The 22,245-nt window shown below is 43.0% G+C and overlaps 1 protein-coding gene across 1 annotated transcript in view; it reads right to left on the bottom strand.

Moving 5' to 3' along the window:
- Positions 1-22,245, bottom strand: part of ABCC8 (ATP binding cassette subfamily C member 8) — a 1,583,626-nt gene that overhangs the window by 929,454 nt on the left and 631,927 nt on the right. The window contains exons 11-12 of the mRNA XM_069623778.1: positions 13,551-13,685; positions 7,237-7,399 (exon numbers count right to left, since the gene is read on the bottom strand). Of these exons, the coding sequence (XP_069479879.1) occupies positions 7,237-7,399; positions 13,551-13,685 (298 nt within the window). The remainder of the gene's footprint in view (positions 1-7,236; positions 7,400-13,550; positions 13,686-22,245) is intronic.

Raw genomic sequence — 22,245 nt, forward strand, 5'->3', positions numbered from 1 at the left:
ACCTTGTCTCTCAAAATTTACTAAATCATCAGGAGTACAGACCCACAAACTCTTATGACACAACTATAAAGCAAATAATCCCAGATTCACCAAAGACAGTAGAGGACTTTATGACAAGTGACGCCCTGATCAACCTCAGCCAGCACCCTGACGCTGCAGTATCTCCTGGCACGACAGACCAGCTTTCAGAAGAACCAAATAGACTCCCCACATCGGGACCTTTAAACCATGATCCCTCGCCGAGGCACGAAGTAGACGAGGATGGGTTTCAGCCCCCTTTTTGACTTTAGAGGAGCGCAGACATAAAATTGAAGGCCTAGCAACACACAGACCAAAAACAGCATCTAAAAGTTGCGATGCTACTTATAAAAAGCAGGATGAGACGAAAAAGACCCATCCTAGTTCAGAAACACGTCGGTCACAACCAGAAGACCACTACAACGTTTTGGAACCAGTCTCCGGCCCCAGACCTCTACGTCATAAAACACTGCAAACCATCGAAAAGAGCATAGCCCCAGACAAAAAACAGGCTATGCTGACTTACACTACAAATGTAAGACGGAAGCCTATCGAAAATCACCTAGGAAATAGATCCTTAAACTAGAGCAAATCAAGGAAAATCGGTACAACGTCACCCTAAACAGAAGAGGAATTCTGTCCCTGATCCACCTTATACCTAAGCTTCAACAAATTAACTTGGACGACTTGAGGATCGTAGAGCCAAGTCACTACCATGGAAGAGCGATATGTCACCTGCACATTCTATCTAGAAGGGATAAAAATCTCTTGATCGACCAGGACAGAGACTTTCTAAATTTGGGATATGACTTGACCCTACAGAGGGAGAACACGCTGCCCAACAATTATAAAAACTACGGGCCTTCACCTAATAAGGTAACTAAAAACCGGAAACTTTGTGAAAACCACCAGCAACCAGAAAAACAACGCAAACCAAACGTTACCCAACGTAATCAGAGAGACTACCCTCCTACATCTTCGGGGGAGCTTCGCTTTGGTTCCAAAGCGACTGTTTCAAGCAAGAACCAAACTCTGTCACAGGGGACAGTAACACCACTCAATTTAGGAACCGTCCATTTAAAACATGTGGAGATAGAAGGGAAAGTTAAACTATCCAAAGAATGCCAATAAACCAAAAGGACGATCACTGAAAATCTCCAATTCAAGAAAGACAGACCGGCATCTGGAAGCAACAACCCGTCTTTTTCTAGCTTTTGGTCATGGCTTCCAAAAGCGCCATCAACGCAACGTTCAAAATAGCAGCCCAAGAACAGGAACCTTACCCCAGACTCGACACTGACAGAAAATGCCACCTCTCATGAGTTAAGGGTGGGCTCCTGGAATACTAATGGGTGTATTTGCATCTAACCACGACCAGTGACATAGACCTGGGCTTTTATGATCTCTTGTGCCTACAGGAAACTTGGCTGTCCAACAATCCCTCCCTCGACGGATACAAAACATTTCTGGCACCAGCGAAAAAGGGTATCTTGGGTCGTCCCTCATCGGGCCTCCTAACGGCATGTTGAACTGGCCGAGGCCTCACCGTATCACGCGTTCTCGTCGCCAACTACTCTTTGTTAGCTCTTCTGCTAACTTGGACACAAAACTTACCGGAAGGCCTTTTCCATCAACCAATCTCTATTGCAGTTCTCAATACGTACTGGAACCCTGCAGCAATAGATCAAAAGAAATTTTAGCTCTAATTGAGAATACGATTGACGACGTACGGGCCACCTACAAAACTTATCACATTTTGGTATGTGGGGACTTGAATGTGTCCTGCAACAAGCAAAACTTAAAGAAAAAGCACCGCCTGGGGAACATCAAGGAAAGGACTGGTTGAAACTGATGAACTCGAGGAAGCTATTTAATCTCAACATTGTATTTAAAAACCCAGACCGCCTACCAACTTGGTCGAATGGAAAATCTTTGTCCACTATCGATTACATCTTTGTGTCCGACCCTATCCTGTCCTTAACTACCTCCTTTGAAGTCACCCAAAGAGCATCTAGTGACCACAATCTTCTGTTGACTACTTGGAAGTCTATTCATCACAACCAAGACAGGATGAAGGTCGGGCTAGAGCAGAACCACAAGGGAACCAGGCTGAGACTCACCAAAAATAGCATTAGAGAATTATCGAATCAATACAGCAAATCAGGTGATGACTTCTGCCCAAACTCCATCGATTATGGACCTTTACTTATGGCGTACAGAAAACCATGAAGAAAGGAAAACGCCAGCTCTCATTAGATCACCCATACTTATGACAAACTTCTGGTCCTAAAACGACGAGAATTCAGAAAAGCAAAAAGAAGTGTAGCAAACTTGCCCCCAGGCAAGGTTAAAACAACACTCCAAGAGGCTACCAGCAGCTATAAATCCTGGGTCAGATCGCACAGATGGAAGCTATATGATCAAGATGCGGAAGCCGTACTTAAAACAATTTGCAGCAATAACTCCCGGGAATTTTCATCACTGCTGAAACCGATTACAACGCCCACTGGAGTGGCTACCTTAAACAGCATCAGTGAAGCCATCTGGACTACCCACTTTAGGTCGCTCTTCCAACTTCCCACAGTCAAACCATTTGAGGGCTCTTTGTTGTCGATGCTACAGGAGGACCCAAGGGGGTCAAAAATAACCCAGGGATGGATGAAATTTGACGACCAAGAGGAAATATGTGATGTCCTAACTGAAAAACTGAAAAAACTGAAAGAATCCTGGGCGGCAGGTCCTGATGGCATCATCAACCTCGACCTAAAAATCCATCCTGAGGAATGGTCAACGTTCATAAGATCTGTGTTCATCAGATGTGCGGACTCGCAATCTGTTCCACCTTCGTGCTCTTCTGCGATTGTGGTTCCGATATATAAAAAGGGAGACAACCAAGATCCCACAAATTATCGCCCAATCGCTCTCCTGGACCCGATAGGGAAAGTTTGTGGATCACTGCTGCTAAACAAATTTCAAAGATGGGCATCTCAAGCACCATGCAATGACAACTTTCAAACTGGATTTAAAAAACCTTAGGAACAGCGATAAACATCTTCCTATTGTCAATTCTGAAAGCAAAGTGATGGAGGGCGGCCCAAGATTGTTTACCGCATTCATAGACCTCTCCCAGGCTTTCGACAGGGTCGACCGAGCTACGCTCTGGGAAAAACTGGAAGCCTGGGAATGCCCAAATGGCATCCTCAAACCCATCAAAGCCTTACATAAAGATACAAAAAATCAAAGTTTGTCTGAACCAGCATGGATGCCTATCTGCTCCCATTGAGACAAAAAGAGGAGTCAAACAGGGGTGTCCTTTGGCCCCGGCCCTTTTCTTTAGCCTACAAGGGGACTACCAACACACAGAGGAGGCCATTAGATTGTTTCCACCAAAATTAGCCCAAGTAAAAATCAGCAGACTATTATACGCAGACAATCTCATTTTAATAGATCAGACTCCTATCGGCTTACAGCGACAACTTGCCAACTTATTCAGATTTACTACTGAAAACAACCTAGAAATAAACAGTGAAAAAATGAAAATAATGGTCGTGGAACATTTCGACTAAGAAATTGGAAAAACTAAACGGGTCTCTAAACAAGATAGACGTTGACAAAGTAAAAAAGTTTAAATACTTGGGTGTGGTATTAGACAACTCTAAAAAAGAACTCGCCATGCAAGAAGCTCTCCAAACAAAAACCAGAAACCTGGTGACACAAGGAAAGGCGATAGATAGAAAATGTGGATGCTTTTCCACCATCCCAGTACTAAACTTTTACAAGTTGAAGTTTGTTCCCACAGTGACCTACGGTTCAGAGGCAATGCCCTATCTACTGAAAACAATATGGGCAAAACTGGTGGCCCACTTTTGGAGAACGGTCTTAGGGCTGCCAAAATCAAAACCAGCCTCTCTGATTAGACGAGAACTAAGTCTACTCTCCCTACAGGGCACCGTGGAGTGTAATACACTCATGCTTTACAGGAAATGCATTATTCCGAACGGTACTTTCCTCCACGGCCTGGTCATCGAAGAAATAAGTGAATCAAACTGCAAAATGCTCAAATCATGGAGAGACGAAAACTTAGCGCGATTAAAAAGTGTAGAGTGTTCAGAAGACGATCTAAAGTACAATCCCACAAGGGTATTTAAAAAAATAAAAGAGTTGGACTGGATTCGTACTTTAACTGCATCAAACAGCAGCAAACTTACATCTCACCTTCCGCCAATATGGAACAAACTGAACTCGGTACAGAACTACATCAAAAAGTTACCTAGTCGATCAGCACGAAACACCATAATGAGAGCTTGACTGAATCTCTTTGATAATAATGAAATACGCCAAATCAGAGGACTTTCGCTGACCAACAACTGCAGATGCTGCAGCAAGGAAAACGTGACAATCCGCCACCTCCTACTTCCTGTCCCGGTATGTTGGACATTAGGCTCCCTTACATGAAATACTTATTTAGACACTCGTCAATGACAGAGGAAAAAACCTGGTGGGCAAGAATGATCAGCGGGGACAGAGCCTCATGGCAAATAGCAACTTTAAAATTAAGCAACATTTAACAGCAAAACTGGAATCTAAACATGACACAACTTCCTAGGCCACTCCTAGCCTTCTTCTACCTTCTCTTCAACCCTTTAGAGATATGTTCCATTTGGATTAACTTACAACGAAACTAGATTGAAGATGTAAAAAAAACAATTTTGATTAAATTCAACAATAAAAAAAAAAAATCAGAGTGATAAACCACTGAGCCTAAGTATTTTATAGCAATCAACCCCACGTTCAGGGGTGTAAAGGGCCAGTATCCCAAGCCTATTAAGGACTGAGCAGGGCCGATACTAGCCCTGTATGATCATGAAGAAAGGGTTGATATCTATTCACACCCCAGGGCTCCCTTTGGGGTGCAAATAGTGTAAGAGTATTTTTTTTTGTGACGGAGAAGGGCTCTGTATGTATTCCTCTAGCCCGAACTCCGATCAATAAAAAACCAAGATGGCCACCATCATAGTAAATAGAACATGGACTAAGTCCCTTTTCTATTTCTATGGTGGCCCAGCTACAGACAGTGGAGTAGCGAGGCAGACAGAGAAGCACGCCTTGAGCTACCAAGTGAGATTGTGGGGCAGGCAGGGAAAAGTAGCGGTGGTGGATGTCATGGGGACAGGGTGAGGTCAGGGGTGGTGGAGACTGGTCAGGCAAGGGACGGTAGTGGGGGGAGGAGAGAAAAGAAAATGGCAGCACCTGGGGAAGGGGCATGTGTGACTGTGAGAAACCAGGAAGGCACTGGCAGTTTCTTCCCACATAACGAGCCACCCAATTGGACGAGTGCCTTTCCTGGGTGCGAATAAACATATTTGACGCATGAATGGTAAAAATAAATGCTTCCTTCGACTATCATCCTTTTGACTTTTCTTTATGAAAGTATAATTGATTTATTTTACCATGCAATTGTCTGCATAGCACACTGTACAAAACACTATGCAGCTGATATGTTTAGTATTAAAAGCTGTACTGTTTAGTTGCCTAACATTGTTAGGAAAACGCTGTCAAGAATAGATCATTTTGGCTTTCAATGTCATGACCATTTTTCTAGGTGCCTTAAAGAAACAAACGCAAGTCTCCTCCATATTTGCACAACCACGTAAAACATTATTCAGAGGTAGAACTCTACATGTTCATGGTTTCACCCTCTAGAGATCACTAACAACATGCCTGGGCTGAAACCGAGTTCCTCCAATTTCAGAGGGGTATCCAGTCTTAACTCTTTTTCTTGGCACACAGGCTGAGTACTGACTACATCTGATATTGGTGCATATGTCCTCTTGCATCATTATGGCACCACCCCTCGGCAATCCCCCGCACTCCCGAGCTCCCTTTTATGGCTCATAGGCTGCCACATCGAAGTCAGTCACATGAAACATATTCCTTAATAAATAATAAAATGCATACTTGAGGCCTTAATCAAAAATCTCACTTGAATACAGTGGATACTTCAACATGGCTTTCAACAGAATGATGGACCGTTCATAGCGTATTGTACAGTGCCTCCTCTGTCAATTAGACACATCTGAGCCTGGGTGGCCAGAATATGCTTTAAATACAGTACTGTATTCGAAAGACCTGTGGCCAGGCATAATGAAACATTCACACCCTGATTCACAGAGCGTTTTCCTATGAGACATGTGCCATTATAAAACGCTTCTGTGAATCAGGCCCTTAGTCTTAATACGTGCGAATCGTTTCCCCAAAAGAGTGAAACATTTCATAAATCACAACACGTGTATATTAACTTTCATTCAAACTCCTTTCAGATTTGGTCAGAATGTTTTACAGGTAAAAAAAAAATGCAGTATTCGCAAATTATAAAAGTTATTGAATAATGAAATGTGTACATATATTTGAAAACACAAAGGAATCCATTTGACAGCACGGTTTTTATAAACAGAATACATATGCAATTTTGATACCTAGGCCTTAAAACCTATGCTGACCTGTCATAATTCACCAAGGAAAGGCCATTAAATGCCCCTAATGTACATAGGTTTACAAATGCCATGCTTAAAACGCATACACAAATGAGAGACACAATTTGTCAATTTTGCAAATGACCAAACACGCATTGGCAAAGCCAACTGCTTTTGTATCAGCATGGGATCTGTATTTCACAAGCCCTGCCATGATGGTACTACTCGTCCATAAGATGGTTATAGGAGGCTCATGGTGTTTGCACCTGGTCATATTATAGCCGCGTCTGGAGAATGCCTAATGCATATACAAGATCCCAAACTGTTGGCTTTGCCAAGGGTTGTTTTTAACAGGCATTCAGTGCAAGGAACAGATGTAAGGACACCACTCATACTGCTAATAAATCATGTGGCTGACGACATACGTGTTTAAGAATTGTGCTGTAATTATGGCATTGTCTTTCAGAATTCTGCCCCGAAAACACAGAGCTGCAAGCTCAAAGAAGGGTATGTGTTTTGGAGAGGGAGGGCCACTTAGTGGGTTGGAATGGCAATAGGGTGTAGCATGGCCATGTACAGGCTTTGTGCCCCTCCTCACATGCCATCGATCTTTACTTACCATGCACATGTGTCGCTTATAGGCATCGCTTACAGTGTCACCTAATAGTCAAAATTAGTGATCATTAAAAAATACAATGAATAAATAAAGACATTGACAAGGATGGATTACCAAATAAAAACTTACTGGAAATAGAGGTGTAGAGAGCAAAGGCTTTGAGGCTTGTCATTTCCTTGTGCCTTGTTTCCTCGACGCTGCTGTGAAAAATGTGCTCCCATGCGTACAATTTCAAGAGCTTTATGCCTCGCAGTATTTCATTTGTCTTCTTCAGACGTTCATTCGAATACTCCTGCAGTGGGTTGAAATGTGCGTTTGTGTTAATATCAGGATATTTAAACAACGCCCTGCAGCTTATCTTAACAAACTGGATCTACATTGTGTGACTGCTCGAAATGTATTTTGAGTCTAAAAGTCAGGAATAAACACTAGCAATTGTTTCCCTGTAAGTTCATTAGTTTTGGCTGAAAGTAGGAAAGACAACTTTACCAAAGCATTCCTGTATGCATGGATTTTCGGATTGGTATAAGGATACTTTGAAAATTGGCTCTCTTTGTGCTTCCTGGTGTGCATGCATCTGAGCTTTGTGTATGCATCCTATCTTAATGTTTTTAACTTTACACTTATGGTGGCACTTTAGCACTGCCTTGTGGCAAAAGCAATGTTATGGAGAAAGGAGAAAAGAAAGGGTGTAAGAACAACAGATAACCTGTTTGGCATGGAAGTGACAATTACATTTGCAGGCATTGGTGCATCATACATTGCCCGTCAGCTTACTATTCCTTCTTTTAGTCCAGGAGTCTGCACCCTTTTCGCTCTCCATATGTGTTGGACTACAGCTCCCTTTAGCCTTAGTTAGCACAGTCAGAAATGAGGGATTATGAGAGTTGTAGCACAAAACACCAGGAGAAACACAGGTTGAAGACGTCTTTTCTAGTTAGTCATCATAGCCCTCTAGCTTCATAGTGGCCCTTCTTAGACCCACATTATAGTCCGTCCCCTTGTTCTGGTCCTTTTACTGAAAGGCTTCACCATGGTCTGTCTCCTTTGTCCTAGTCCTTCATCCCAGTCCTTCTCTCTCAAAGTAGCCCTTGGACCTAGCCCTTTTGCTTTACTGTAGTCCTTTTCCTTTCTCCTAGTCCTTCACCTTTGATATAGTCCTTTTCCTTTGTCTTATCTTTTCAATTTAATCCTCCACCTTTATCCTTGTCCTTCTCATTGATCCTAGTCCTTCTTGTTCATCATAGTCCTGCCCACGGTTCTCCTCCTTTAGCACAGTTCTTCATCACAGTCCTCCTATTTCATCCTAATCCTTCACCATTGCCATAAACTTTCCCCTTCGACATATTCCTTTTCCTTTGTCACAGTACTTTTGTGTCATAGTACTTCTGTGTCATAAAATTGTTCCTTCATCACAGTTCTGCATCACCGTACTTCTCCTTTGTCAGCTATTCATCCCATTATTCCTTCTCATTCATCACAGTCATTATTCATCATAGACCTCCTTCATCATGGTCCTTCTTCTTCATCACTCCCCTTTGTTGCATTAGTTCTCCCTTACCATAGTTCTTCTTTGTCATAATGCTTTTAACTGAACACAGTTCTTTGTCATATTCCTTCTCCTTTATCACAATCATTTGTCAGCCCTTCCGCAGCATCAAAATGTGTCTTTGTCATAGTCCTTCTACTTTGTCAAAGTTCATCAGCAGTTGTTCTTCATCAGTTCTTGTACTTCACCATAGTGCTTCCCATTATAGTCTTTCTCCTTCTTAGCCCTTCATTATAGCTTTTCATCTTAATGTTTCGCCTATTCCCTAGTCCTAACTCTTGATTATAATATGTGATCCCAGTCCTTATCATTTGCTATAGGTCATTGTCACGTTCGTTTCTCCTTCATTACCATTCTTCATTGCATTCCTATGTCATCCTAGTTCTTCCTCTTTGTCGTAGTCCCCCTCCTTCCTCATGGTCTTTCTTTAGCATTGTACTACTCCATCACAGTTCGTCTGCATCATAGTACTCCCCCTTTCTTGTAGACATTCTTCTTCCAAGATTCCTTATTCATCATAGTCCTCCTTCATCACAGTCCTTCTTCTTCATCATAGTCCTGCTTTCTCATAATTATTTACTTCATCAGAGTCCATCATAGAGCTTCACCTTCATCACAATGTTTCATCCACCCTTCACCTTCATCACAGTTCTTCTTCATCATAGTCCTTCAACTTTATCACAGTCCTACATCATAGGCTTGCCCCTTCATCAGAGTCCTTTGCAATTGCAGTCCTTCTCTTTAATCACAGTCCTTCTCTGTCATCAAAATCCCTTTTGGACAAAGCCATTCTCCATTGTCAGAGTTCTTCATCACAGTGCATCTCATTTGGACAGTCCTTCTACTTGTTCACATTCCTTCCTCACAATGTTTCTATTTGTGCCTTGCTGTCCTTCAGGACAGTATTTCTCCATCGTCGCAGTCCCTATACTTTGTTATAGTTCTCCTCCATCATAGTCCTTATCCCTTGTCACAGCCTTCTCTACAGTCCTTCTTCATCACATTCAGATATCACACGTCTTATCTTCCATCAGAGTCATTCTCCTTTGCCTCAGTCATTGTCCTTTGTCAAAGTCCTTTTTTATCATAGTCCTTTTACTTCATAGCAAATTTTCTACTCCTTTACAATCCTTTTTCAAAGACCTTCTCATTTGTCACATTGTTTCTTTGCCAGTACTTAATCTTTATCACAAACCTTCTCCTTCGTCAAAGTTTGTCTACTTTGTCATAATCTGTTTCCTTCATCATAGTCCTTCTCCATCAAAGTCATTCTGTCTCACAATCCTTCTTAACCAAATTCCTTGGTCACAATACTTTTGTTTCATCATAGTCTTTCATCAAAGTTATTCTACTTTGTTATAATCCTCATGCTGGCCCACCTGCTGAACAACGCAATCCCGCAGAACAGGGTATTTACGCCTGTATTCATTCTCAGTCGAGAGGCTCCCACATTTTTGCATATGTTGGATTGTTTATGTTTGCTTCTCTCTGGGTGACTGGGTGTTTGGTGCTGCCTTCTTGATAGGCGATGCTGGTGACGGGAACTGGTGTGATGTACTGTTAAGCTTGATTCCTCTCCAAATATGCTATGTCGGTGATGTGTCTGTGGTGATCTGGTGGTCTTTCTTTGGGTTCTGTGCAGTAGGAATTCAATTTGTGTTGTATAGTTGATTTCAAGTTGACATCAGGAGTTATTGTGGGGTTTGCTCACTTGTCATGAATGTCTTTGTTTACCAGTTGGCTTCCCTGTTAATTATGCATTGACCAGCCACGCCTTGAGGTATTTCCAGAATTTAAGGTGCTCTTTTATAGTGTTCATATCATTAGGCAGCGTGTTCCTGAGTTTGACCACCATGGGTGGGAAAGCGGAATGTCTCTGTCTTTCTCTGGAATATTGCCTGCTTTTGATTTCTAGTTCATTATCAACCATAGTTCTTTGGTTGGTTGGAATTGGGGGAGCTTGAATTTAATGAATTCAGCTACTTGACACTGCAGTTCTCTGTGACCAATCCAGGGTGATTTTAACTTGATTCATTTCTTAACTGTAGCCTGTGTAGAGCTTTTAGAGTTGAGGTTGAGTAGTGATCTAGCCGCTGAGTTTGGATGTGTTGCAGCTTCTTCGTGAGGTAGTCCGGCATAGTCAACTCTGGCTACAACCAGGGATAAGATTATCAACTTCCTCTGTGGGAAGGTGAGGTAGGACACAATCACTCTGATTGAACACAGGTGGTGGAGGCATATTCTGACTATTGCATTGACTTGTGGTTCCACCGCTAGGATATTCTTCATGTGTATGGTAGCTTGTTAATCGTTGTATGTGTTCTGGGGCGGTTGCGCATTTCCTTTGGCCATGGATTTAGCGCTTCTGGTGTGGCTTTTGTTGAGACTATAATTATTTCCATTTTATCCAGGTTGCGCTTCAGGCTGATTATCATTGTACATGTGCTTACTTGTGTGAGGCATTTGCTGAGGTTAGCACTACTGTGTTCTTTGTTTGTCATTTAAAAAAAGACTCGAGTGTTGTCTTCGTAGTTCTAGCACTTCAGGTCATATGTTTTTGTGATCTTCATAAATGGGCTTATTGAGATGTTTAAGAAATTGGAGCAAAGCCATGATCCTTTGTTGAGGGACAGATGAATATGTCTTCTATAACTAAGGCCCCTCCCTCAGCCCAATACCACCCGGGTGACAAACGTTATACACTGAGGGAACCATATCGCCCATATCCCAAGCAGGTGCAGCAAATGATGAGCATGATGTGAGCTAAAGATGGCGAGAATGAACAGACAGACGATATAACCATACACACGCATCCACTAGACATGAAGCACACATGCACTCAACACAAAGAAAATGCACATGGTCAAATATGCATTTATACACAAAGAATATCGATTGTAACCATTTAGACATGAGGAATATTAACATAACTCATGTATAAGCTGAAGGCAACATGAATAACACACATATATAGCTCACTAACATAGAAACTTACCAATAATGGGCAGCCATCTTTTCCAAATGGAAGCCGCAGCACGCAGTTAAGTGAATGAAAGGCCTTGGGACTCTACAAAAACTAAAACTGCTGAATTCACTGAAATGCAGACCCATGCAGGGCACAGACAGTAGCTATGCAACCCATCCAAGGTTACGAAAAAATTAGGGAGGGTATGCATGCTGCAGAGAACAGACCAGATAAAGATTCCCAATTTAGAGGTCGTCCCAGGAGGAGCCAGTAGATAAATGTTACCCAATTAGAAGGTTAACCGTTATAGAAATGTATATCTACTTTATCCATTAACCAATCCCTTCATCCTTTAGGTTTTGAATCATCATTATGATGTGTTTTTGGTTAAAAATATGATGTTCTGTATAAAGAGCTCTGAAAGTTGCAAGATTCAATGATTGTATGCTGTCCCTGCTTTATCTTGGATTGTTTTTAAAGCAGGTTTTGCCTTTCACTTTGACGATTTCCGTTGTTCAGTGCAGGATTTCCCAGCATCTCACATCTGCTTAAACTGGGGTTTACAAACCATCTTAACGTATGGTTGGCCAGAGCATTCCGATTGTCGAAGTTTCCATGCCTTTGCCCGAAGACTGCGGGGTTACCCGTAGGAGACCGGTATCACGAGTGAACAAGGAAAGGTTGACAGGAGCCCCCTAGAGAAAATCCTGTCTGATCCCCGTGGGTCACACCATAAGGCAGAGGGTGGCTGGCTGATTGGTGGAAGCTCGATACCGGAGGCTCTCGGCTTATCGACAGATGTAAGTATATAGCATCGGCCTGGCAAAACGGAAACAGTGGGAGGGAACTGTTTGTATGTTGGGGGAATTGTGGTGAAATAAAGGATTGAAAATGATGGATAGCCTGTGACAAGGTCACAGAAGGCTACGTAATACACCTCGTGACAAGGTATTAATAGAGATGAGATATCTTGAGACAAGGTCCCAGAAGATTTCATAGGACACCTTGTTTCGAGGTAATATTGATGACAGATTTCCTCACCAGTTGAGAAGACACCCAAATTGTATTTGAAGTGTACTAATTTGTGTAGTGATTGCTGGTGCCAGCCACATGTTGTAAGATGGTTTAGAGTTTGAGAAAAGTTAATTTCTGTGTATATTGGTGTATATTGTGGAGAGGTGAAGCTGCGGTTTGGACCAAAGGGTGCAGTCCAGAGCGTGGCCAACATTTGTGGAGTTGCTCAGTTATTTTGTTGTGATGTAGAAGGTCTGGTGTTGGGGAAAGACGTAAGGTTGGGAGTAAAGGGAAACATTGCTGGGGGAAGAGTGTGAAGGAGGCGTGAACGGAAAGGAGACTGGAATCAAAATAGAGGTTTGGTAAGTATTGATAGAACTAATTGTGACATGCCATCATGGGAGACACTCCCCTTATACATTTATGTAAGGCATTACCCAGTACAAGGACAAAATAGTGAAATACCACGCCCAATGGGTTTGGGAAAATGTGATCAAGATGTTGATGCCTTGGCCAAAGGAGGGCATTTTTCGAGATCAGTACTGCAGCACATGACGACATATTTACATGTTGCTTATAAAGAAAAGCAGTTGGTAAAATGACTCGCCATTCAGGAAATATGGAAATGTATGGCGTTGATATGGAGGAGGAACCGCCTGTGAAAGAGTGGATGCTTTTTCAACAACAACAAAAAACAGTACTTAGAGCAAATAAAAACAGAACAAAACAACCACATTTGGAAAGTGGCACCAATGATGTTAGCAAACTGGAATTCATCCAATATTGAGTACCTAGAATTACTAAAATTATCAATCGCTCAAGTATTGGAAAGAATTTGTCGAATGCAAACATGCATTTGATTTGTTTTCACATGCAAATGGTCACATAATTATGCATTTATGGGGCAATACTTACTAATGTGCTTCTCTGGGCCTGGGACAGTTTGGTAGCTACAAAATATTGAACAGGTGCAAGGACGATGATCACTGTTGCTCCGATCAAGGCACTGATTCCAAGAAGGTAATAGAGCAGAATTACGCCAACAATGATCTACACAAGAAAGAACCAACACATGGATGATCACCAGCCTTGCTACATGAAGAGGGTAGCAAACTAGAACAGGGAGAAAAGAAATGGGACCCCTTGATACAATTGTACATTCTTTTTACAGAATAGAATTCCTTGAAATATGAACAAAGTGAAATAGAGAATACAGTCAGGTCAGGTATGGAGTGAATCAGGCTGTCTCCATCAATTTTCTAGTAAATTCCCCACAAGCTTTCCCCAGTGTATTAAGTTTCTGGATGGAAACAAAACAATGTATGTGGCAATACAACCTTGAAGGATCTTAAACAACATTTGGAATGCCAAATTAACATTTTTGATTTCAAGCACTTCAGTTCTTTTTCTTTAACCAGGCGAGGTCTCTCTGTAAACACACACTCTTTTCCATTCACATCCCTCCTTCTCTCCAGCTACAGATATCTTGTAGTTTCCTGCCACCCTGATTTTTTTTTTTGCTACTTGTACTGCAATTTTCCTTTCAAACTACTCCCTCAGTGCTGTTGGACAGGAAAAGACTTTCATTTTTTTCTGATGAATTATGGTATTTTGACTTATTTTTAACTTATGTTATGTTATGTTAATACTTCTAAATGAAAAAGTTGAAATGGTTAATTGTCATTCCCTTGCCAGTCTACTTTACTAGCATGGACACTCTCACAAACCTACACCAGAGGCAATTCATATTTTACAAGCAAATATAAAGATGTTGTGTTTAGAAAAATACAAACTTACTTTTATTTATTCTTATACAACACCATTTTTTCAAAAAGCCTATTAGGCACTATAAAACCTCAGTCCAGTGATCTGTACCGCAGGGCCACATAACTCAAATAACACTGTTACAAACCATGTGTATATTCAACTTCATATTACGACATACTTACAAAATTCTCACTCATAATTCATTTGTGCTCATACCTAATCACACACCCAACATGTTTCATTCCACTCATACCATGTAAAAAAACATTTTATGGAAATTCATCAGGGGAGGCTCTGTGGGAACACCACTTTATCCTATCTGACAATACCATGTATTGTCAAATCAACTCTTAATACAGTTCTATTTCTACAACAACATATTCCTTTTCGACTTCTCCTGCCGCATCTTTGTATTGCCACCAGTGTTGGTGTAATTGTGAGAGTAACTCATTTGAGTAATCTTTCATCAAGCTTTTATTTCCACTTGACTTAGAATTTCAAGATAACTTCTTAGATCTTACACACTGTCTTCTAGATAGACACTGGCAGCTGTGTTAAGGGTACCTCAATATTTACAAGGGCTGATCCTTGTTCTTGCACTAGTGCTTCTCAACTCTTCATCCCGAGTATCGCAGCTGAAAATGTATAGCTCTTCATATGCGCATTAAGCTTTTGCCATGTTCTCACACTGACGTGTTGCGCCATATATTTCCTGCTTTTCTTATGCCCTTTTGGCGTCTGCCATGTTCTCACACTGACACGTTGTGCCGTATATTTACTGATACACAAGCATAATCTTCGTACTTCCAGGTCCGATTCAAGTCCGGTCAATGTTATGTTAATGGCCATTTGTAAAGCACCTTTCACCACTGGTATGCTCTCAACGAGCTGTAGATGGAACCCCAATGGGGACCGCAGTCCAGGTAAGTGTAAATGGTCAGAGAAATAAATAGTGCATGTATGCACTGGGTATAGGTGCAGTTAGGTTGGATGAATTGTGCAGGCTAGCTGAATTCTAATGCTGGAGATGGTGTGCAGAGTATGTGAGACAGGCAGTATGTGTACAGCTATGCCGAATATGTCATGGGGGTAGCTAATGAATGTGGTGCTGTGCATTGAGTAGGATTTGTGGGATTGTGTGTGCAGCTGTCCGAAATTATCATGTGGGATAGCTGCAGTCTAATGTTTGTTGCAAAGTGGTAATAGATTATGGGCCTCATCACGAGTTGGGCGGTATATTACCACCAGGATACTGCCTGTGCTAATTGCGTTACCGCCACCTGGTCCGGTGCTAATAGCGCCAGATCAAGGGTTGGGTGGTAATGGGTATTCCTCATTCCCCAATGGGGCATTTTAGGTGCAGTTAGCGCACGCTAATTGCACCTAAAAATTGGCATTTTTCTGGTGCATTTACCCCCAGCTTGGAGCTCGGGGTGAATGCTGTCAGACTCATGTTTGGGCGGACCCTTAAATGCAGCGGTAATAGCGTTACTGCTGCATTTAAGGGCTATCGCCCAACTCGTGATGAGGCCGTATGTCTGAAGTTAGACCAAATTCATCTTGGGGATAACTGCATACTAGTATTCGAGGTGCTGTGCAGGGCTGCTCTTCATAGTTCTATCTAAATGTAACCCACAGTGGCTACCTATCGTGCATGGTACAGTTCAGTATAGTGGCCAACTATAGGGCTACATTACACAATTAGGCTAAATGCAAAATATGACTACAGCACACAATCAGGCCAAATGAAAAACATGGCTACCTTACACAACCAGGCCAAATGCAAAATATGGCTAGTTGAGGCAAATGCAAAATATGGATACCTTACACAATTAGGCTAAATGAAAAATATGGCTACCTTACACAATTAGGCCAAATGGAAAATATGGCTACCTTACACAATTGGGCTATATAATAATAGGTAATAAGAGTGGTGGGGTTTTAATGGAGCACAGTAATGGCTGCACCCGCCGCCCACACCACTCTTACCTTATCAGTCACTGTAGGTTGTCTGTGTCAGGTGCCCCAGGCTAACATGGTCAAACACGGAGTGGAACTGCTTAGGAAGGAGCTGCCTTTTTTGCCTCAGGGCTTAGCTGAGGACTGCCTGGGCAAAGCTGCACTGGGTCTTGCAGTTCAAAATGCTTCCTGAAGTCTGGCAGCCAATCGAGGAGGAGGGTGGGCGGGAGCAGGGAGCAAAGGGGAGGCAGAGGGAAGGAGCGAAGGAAAGCGAGGTGAGGGTTTCGAGAAGAGAGCACACATCAAAGTAACCTGGATGCAATGGTTGCAGGGGTCTTTGTGGTCTCACCTGCAATAGATGCACAAAAACTCCTCTGATTTTCAAACACTGATCTTTTGATCCAAGTGGAGGGATGGATACTGGGAGGCAAGGAAGGCTGGTCTGGGCAGAAGACTTGGTTTGCTTGGGGCAACATACACCAATGCATGTGGTGTGACTGTTAACTTGCACATTGACAATTCCATGATGAATTATGAACAAACAAGTAATTACATAACCAGTTTGAACAGCTCCCAATGTTGGATGTTTAATTTGAGTATGTTTAGTAAAATACCACCATAATTTCTCAGTCAGATATGACTATCCTGTCTTACTACAGAGGGTATGAGACAGAGGGGTTCTGTGCACCATATTTGTACAGAAACTGATGTCACTGCCGTAAATTGCTGACACCCTGTTTTTAGGTGCCTTTCCACAATCTACATTTGTCTTTTGACATTCAAACTTTTCCACACTCACCCAATTCCAATGTGTCTGCACTCTTTGGTCTCTAACCCCTCTCAGCAGTATTAGTTTTCTGCGGCTAAAATTAAAATGTATTATTTCCTTGTTTGCCTTACATACCAGGGATTGTTTGCATATGCAAAGTGTTGCCTCCCAACTACAGATCCTCCTCTCATCAGATGGGAGAGCCTTTGCACATCTTGTCAGCTGTGACACCAAGAAGCTGCTGGAAGCAGATTCTCATCTCCCGCTTGGGGCCAATAGCTCAGAGCCACTGCCGGTAGAATGCGGGGATGTGGCGCATATACCCTGCCCATGCTGCCCTAAGACCTCAGGAAATAGCAAGCCTGCAAGGGCCAAACCATGGGAAAAACACAGACCATTTATAAACGGAAACTAAGACATCTTCGGTCAATTGCATACAATTATATATATTTTTTAAAGTCACCTTTGTAAACTTTGGAAAGGATTTCTACCTTTCAAACTAAACGATACAATTACCTTTAAAGGTTTTATAACATTTCTATTTTTTAAAATAATAATGGTTTCTTGTATTAAGTATTTTACTTCACAGAGTCGAATAACCAGGTTTTTCTCCAACACCATTGTCAACAGCCTTTTGGGTTCCAAAGGAACATCAAGTCCAATGCGAGAACAATAGAACACAAATGCAATGCATCCTGTGATGGCGGCGAGCCGCACACAAGTTGGCAGCACGAGGATCAGCCTCCTCTGTGGAATCTTATTCCCCAGTATAGTGCCTTGGTCAGTGCTCTCCGTCTGGCAGGGCAATATTTTATTCTACTGGACCAGGAGAAGCACTTTGAATGTGCTTCCATGATCAGTCCGCCGGGCTTCCAATGTCCTTGCAAAAACTACATCCATGTGAGGCTGCATCAGAGGGACCTATATGGCCTACCAGTGATTTAACCCCCTCCCACAAATGCAAACACATTCAAGACAGAGAATGGGCCTCATTACAGTTTGGAGGTAGCATGGCTATCCCCAAACTTGGGTCCGGGTACCGAAAAATGGGAATTACCAGGCCATTCCGACCTTTGCTGGCCCTGTAATTCCCATTCGCGGGACCCAGACCCGGTACATCCCCATTCCCATTTGAGCCCCCATAGGGCTCAATGGGAATGGGGAGGATGCTAACAACGGTCCCGTTAATGATGGGACCGTTGTTAGCATCCTGTTCTACTAGCGGGTGCCGCTCTGCACGTCTGGTCTGACCAGGCGTACAGGGCGGCCCTGCGAGCAGAACTCGTAGTGAGGAGGTGAGGCAGCAACGGCGCCGGTAGCACTACCGGCACCATTGTTGCCTTACCGCCAGGGTCGTAATGAGGCCCAATGTCTTTAACTCTCTCTCTCTTTTCCCTACTGTGCGGACAGCAGCTGTTTTGCATGGGAAAGTAAAATCGCTGTCAAATCCATTAGATGGAGGTTTTGGAATGATGGAGGTTTAGACGAAGCGAGATTCAAAAGTCCAATTTTATACACAGTATTTGTCCCGTCTCCCTGTGAGGCTAGGGAGGTGAGCCCGCTCTACCAGACCCTCCCTAAGTTTCAAGGCAAGTGGGACCTCACCGGGAGAGACTGCCCCTTTTGGGCAAGGGCTACAGTTCCTGTGAGGAACTCCCTAGGCAATCTACGGGAGGATAGCTCAGTGGCAACGTGCGCACCTTGGAAGCAAGATGACACGAAGCAACACAGGTTCAATCCCCGGGTCCGTGCTTAGAAGACTCTGGGTGTTTAAGCGCGTTATAAATAAGCAACTAAGACAAAAAAGAAAAACAATTATGCAACTAAAAAATAAACAATTCCTGTAACAGCGTGTGTGAGCGCTTTAAAAATGTAAATAAATAAATTAAATAAATACCATAGCTGCATACGTGGGACGGCCTGTTGGAACCAATAATGTGCCATCTTTACCGTTGGCTGAAGGCAATGCAAAGAAAAATGTAAAAGAAAAGGAAGGAATATGTCTCTTAAACAAGAGACGTATATTTCAATGGGACGAGTAGGAGAGAAAGAAGAGAGTCTGATGTGGGGAGGTTCCCTGTCATCATTAAGCCTTGTGGAAGTGGAGGAATGTGTAGATGCAAGAACGGCATCATGAGGAAGGAGAAAGGAACAAGCTATCCGGTGGTGGCATGACCACAAATACAGTGTGGTCAGCAGGGTGCATGAACAACGACGCCAAGATCACGGGTACAGGATGCAGGGAAAGCTTTTGACCGCCAGCGCAAGTGCATACCAGTTACTCGATGAGGAACTGGAAATGAGAATATGACAAGCGAAAGGAACGAGGAAACACATCTGAGTGAGAGCCGAGACCCGCCACCATCCCCGGCATAAAGAGGCCTGAGGCACCGGGGCATAGATCGTTATAGATCTGAAGAAACTCATCCCAGTCTTAAGGACAAGAAAATAAAACTAAGACTGTACAGTTGGAGTTGTAAAGAGTTGTAAAGAAGTAACAAATGACCCATTCAAAAATATTGAAAATATAAAAAAAGTGAGGCAGAAGTGAGCCATCCCTGCAGTCGGCCTTAGTGGTGTCTCATGAGCTTCAGGAGGAGGAGCCCTTTCAGAGTGGATAACAGAGCCAGAGTGCCAGCCTAGGATGTGCAGACCCTAGAGAGCTTGGCTGGGAGTTTTGTAACAGCGAGGTTCTCAAAATCCTCAGTACACATAAATGCGCAGTGCAAAAATGAGGCAGGTGTGAGCAGTCCTGTGCCCACACTGACACATCTGAACAATGAAGTATTATATGGAAGTAAACCTATTTTTACTTGAATGTGGTAAGTCAGCTGGAAGAACAAAGGGATTATTGGTTATGTTGTATGGACCTCCCTATTTTGCAGGGTGAAATAAATGCAAGTACATCACATGGCAAAAAGTATAAGTTAGGGAGTACGAACAATGGAGCGCCAATGATTATTCTGGCATCTGAGGTCACCTGAGTTACATGTTGCGGGTAAACACAGGAGGAGGCTGGCCATGTGTCTTTCGCATCAACAGGATCATCAGGCCCATATGTTCCCCGCCACACAGGTTTCCAAGAGCTCTAAGACTGCTAGAAATAAGAAAACAGATTTTTTTTGGAGAAGGAGGCTTTAGACTCTGATAGGTAAAACAATGCTGGATGGACTGGAGATCGTAGATATCAGTGAAATGCTGAGGCAGATCCAGACATTGATGCAAACTGATAATAGCAATACGGACACACGTTTGGTTTTAATTGAGGACTCATTTTTAACCTATGTTTGGAATTTGAAGTTGGTGGACAAGATCTGCAACCTGTTCGTGAAGCATCTACAGATACAGCCTGGGAGGCAGAAATGAGGGAATTGAGGAGGGACACCACTAGGAGTGCGGAAGTGAATGTGATAGATTCTTGAATAGGTCAAGTTGTATTGGAGAAGACACGAAATACACTAAACAACTGCAATGGTACTATTGGTAACACACAGAGTGTTTGCAGAGGGTTAGCATAGTGTGCAGAAAGCCATGGGAGACCCCATTTTTCAGTTGGATCCGAGAGTCTGACTGAGAGACTGACTTCACTCTCAAACCTCTCTTCACCCTGCGCAAAGAAAAAAGGAATCTTGAATCACGTTGGAAAAGTAACCCTACTGATACTGACAAAGTTAGCGTTATTCTTGCCACTCTAAATTACAAAGAGGCCATACTCCAGGCCAAAAGAGATGAGTATAACAAATGCATCTAACAAGCCCAGTCAAACACAACGGAGTTATTTAAAATCTTAAAGGAACTGGAGTCACCTGCAACCCCTCCTGACACCTGTTCCAAAGACAGTACCTGGTGTACTAACATTCAAAAGGCCCTCCTTGGCAAAATTACCACTCTCCAAAACAAAATCAATGACAAAAAAAAGCCTGCAGACTAGTGTGCAGCACAAAATCCATCAGACCAGTGCTAGCACCAACCGTGATACCCCAAAACCATTCTCCTTCTCTCCCTTATCCACTACTGATGTTGAGCACATCATTAATAACCTCAACCGTCCAATTGTCAGGGCGCCTTATGTCCTCCCACCATTATTAAAGAAGCATTGCACAATCTAGCTCCTTTCATCACCACACTCATAAATTCTTCTTTCAGTACTGGGATTGCCCCCGATAACCTCAAGGATGCCTGGGTCATTCCCCTCCTCAAAAAAACCCACCTTGGATGCTAATATACCCACTAACTTCAGACCCATTACAACAGTCCCCTTCCTCTTAAAGATTCTTGATCGTGCTGCATACTTGCAGATCCAGGACTACCTGGAAACCAATAATCACCTGGGACTGAGACAATCAGTCTTCCGCCCTCGGTATGGTACGGAAACTGCCCTTCTAGATCTAAAAACTCAGATCGAAGACCTAAAAGACAAGGGCAAGCTTGCCCTACTACTCCTTTTGGATCTCTCTGCAGCCTTCGATTTAGTAAATCACCAAATCCTCTGGCGTCACCTTAAAACTGCCGCCAACTTCTCGGACAAAGCCACGGCCTGGATCACTTCCTTTCTGGAAAACAGATCCAGGAGAGTCTTTTCCCCCACTGCCATGGCGGATCCCGCGCCTGTCACCTGCGGGGTCCCTCAAGGTTTGTGTGTTTCCCCGACACTCTACAATGTGTTCACGAAACCACTCATTGATATTTTGGACTATCTGGGTGTCACATATACCAATTACGCCGACGAAACCCAGATACTCATCCCTATCACAGGTGACCACAAAACTGACACTCTAGCCATCGACTACATCTATCAAGTCATCCAGGCCTGGATGGCGCAGCATGAATTGTGCCTGAACGATGAAAAGACCGAGATTCTCATCCTAGGCTCTCACCAAAGACTTAGCAAGCTAGACCCGTCCTTCAAATCATTCATAATTGATGGCAATACCATCAGAGTGGCCAAAGATACTAAAACACTTGGTATCTATCTTGACGCCACCTTATCACTCTCGAGACAGGTTAACGCCGTCGCCTCTAGCATCATACACATGCAAGCTCATCACTGCATGTCACCTATTCCTATCACCAGCCAACTCTACTACCTTAGCCAGGACTCTGGTCCTCTCGAAG

The sequence above is a fragment of the Ambystoma mexicanum genome, chromosome 11 (genome assembly GCF_040938575.1).
Source record: "Ambystoma mexicanum isolate Mex_15411 chromosome 11, UKY_AmexF1_1, whole genome shotgun sequence".
Taxonomy (NCBI): domain Eukaryota; kingdom Metazoa; phylum Chordata; class Amphibia; order Caudata; family Ambystomatidae; genus Ambystoma; species Ambystoma mexicanum.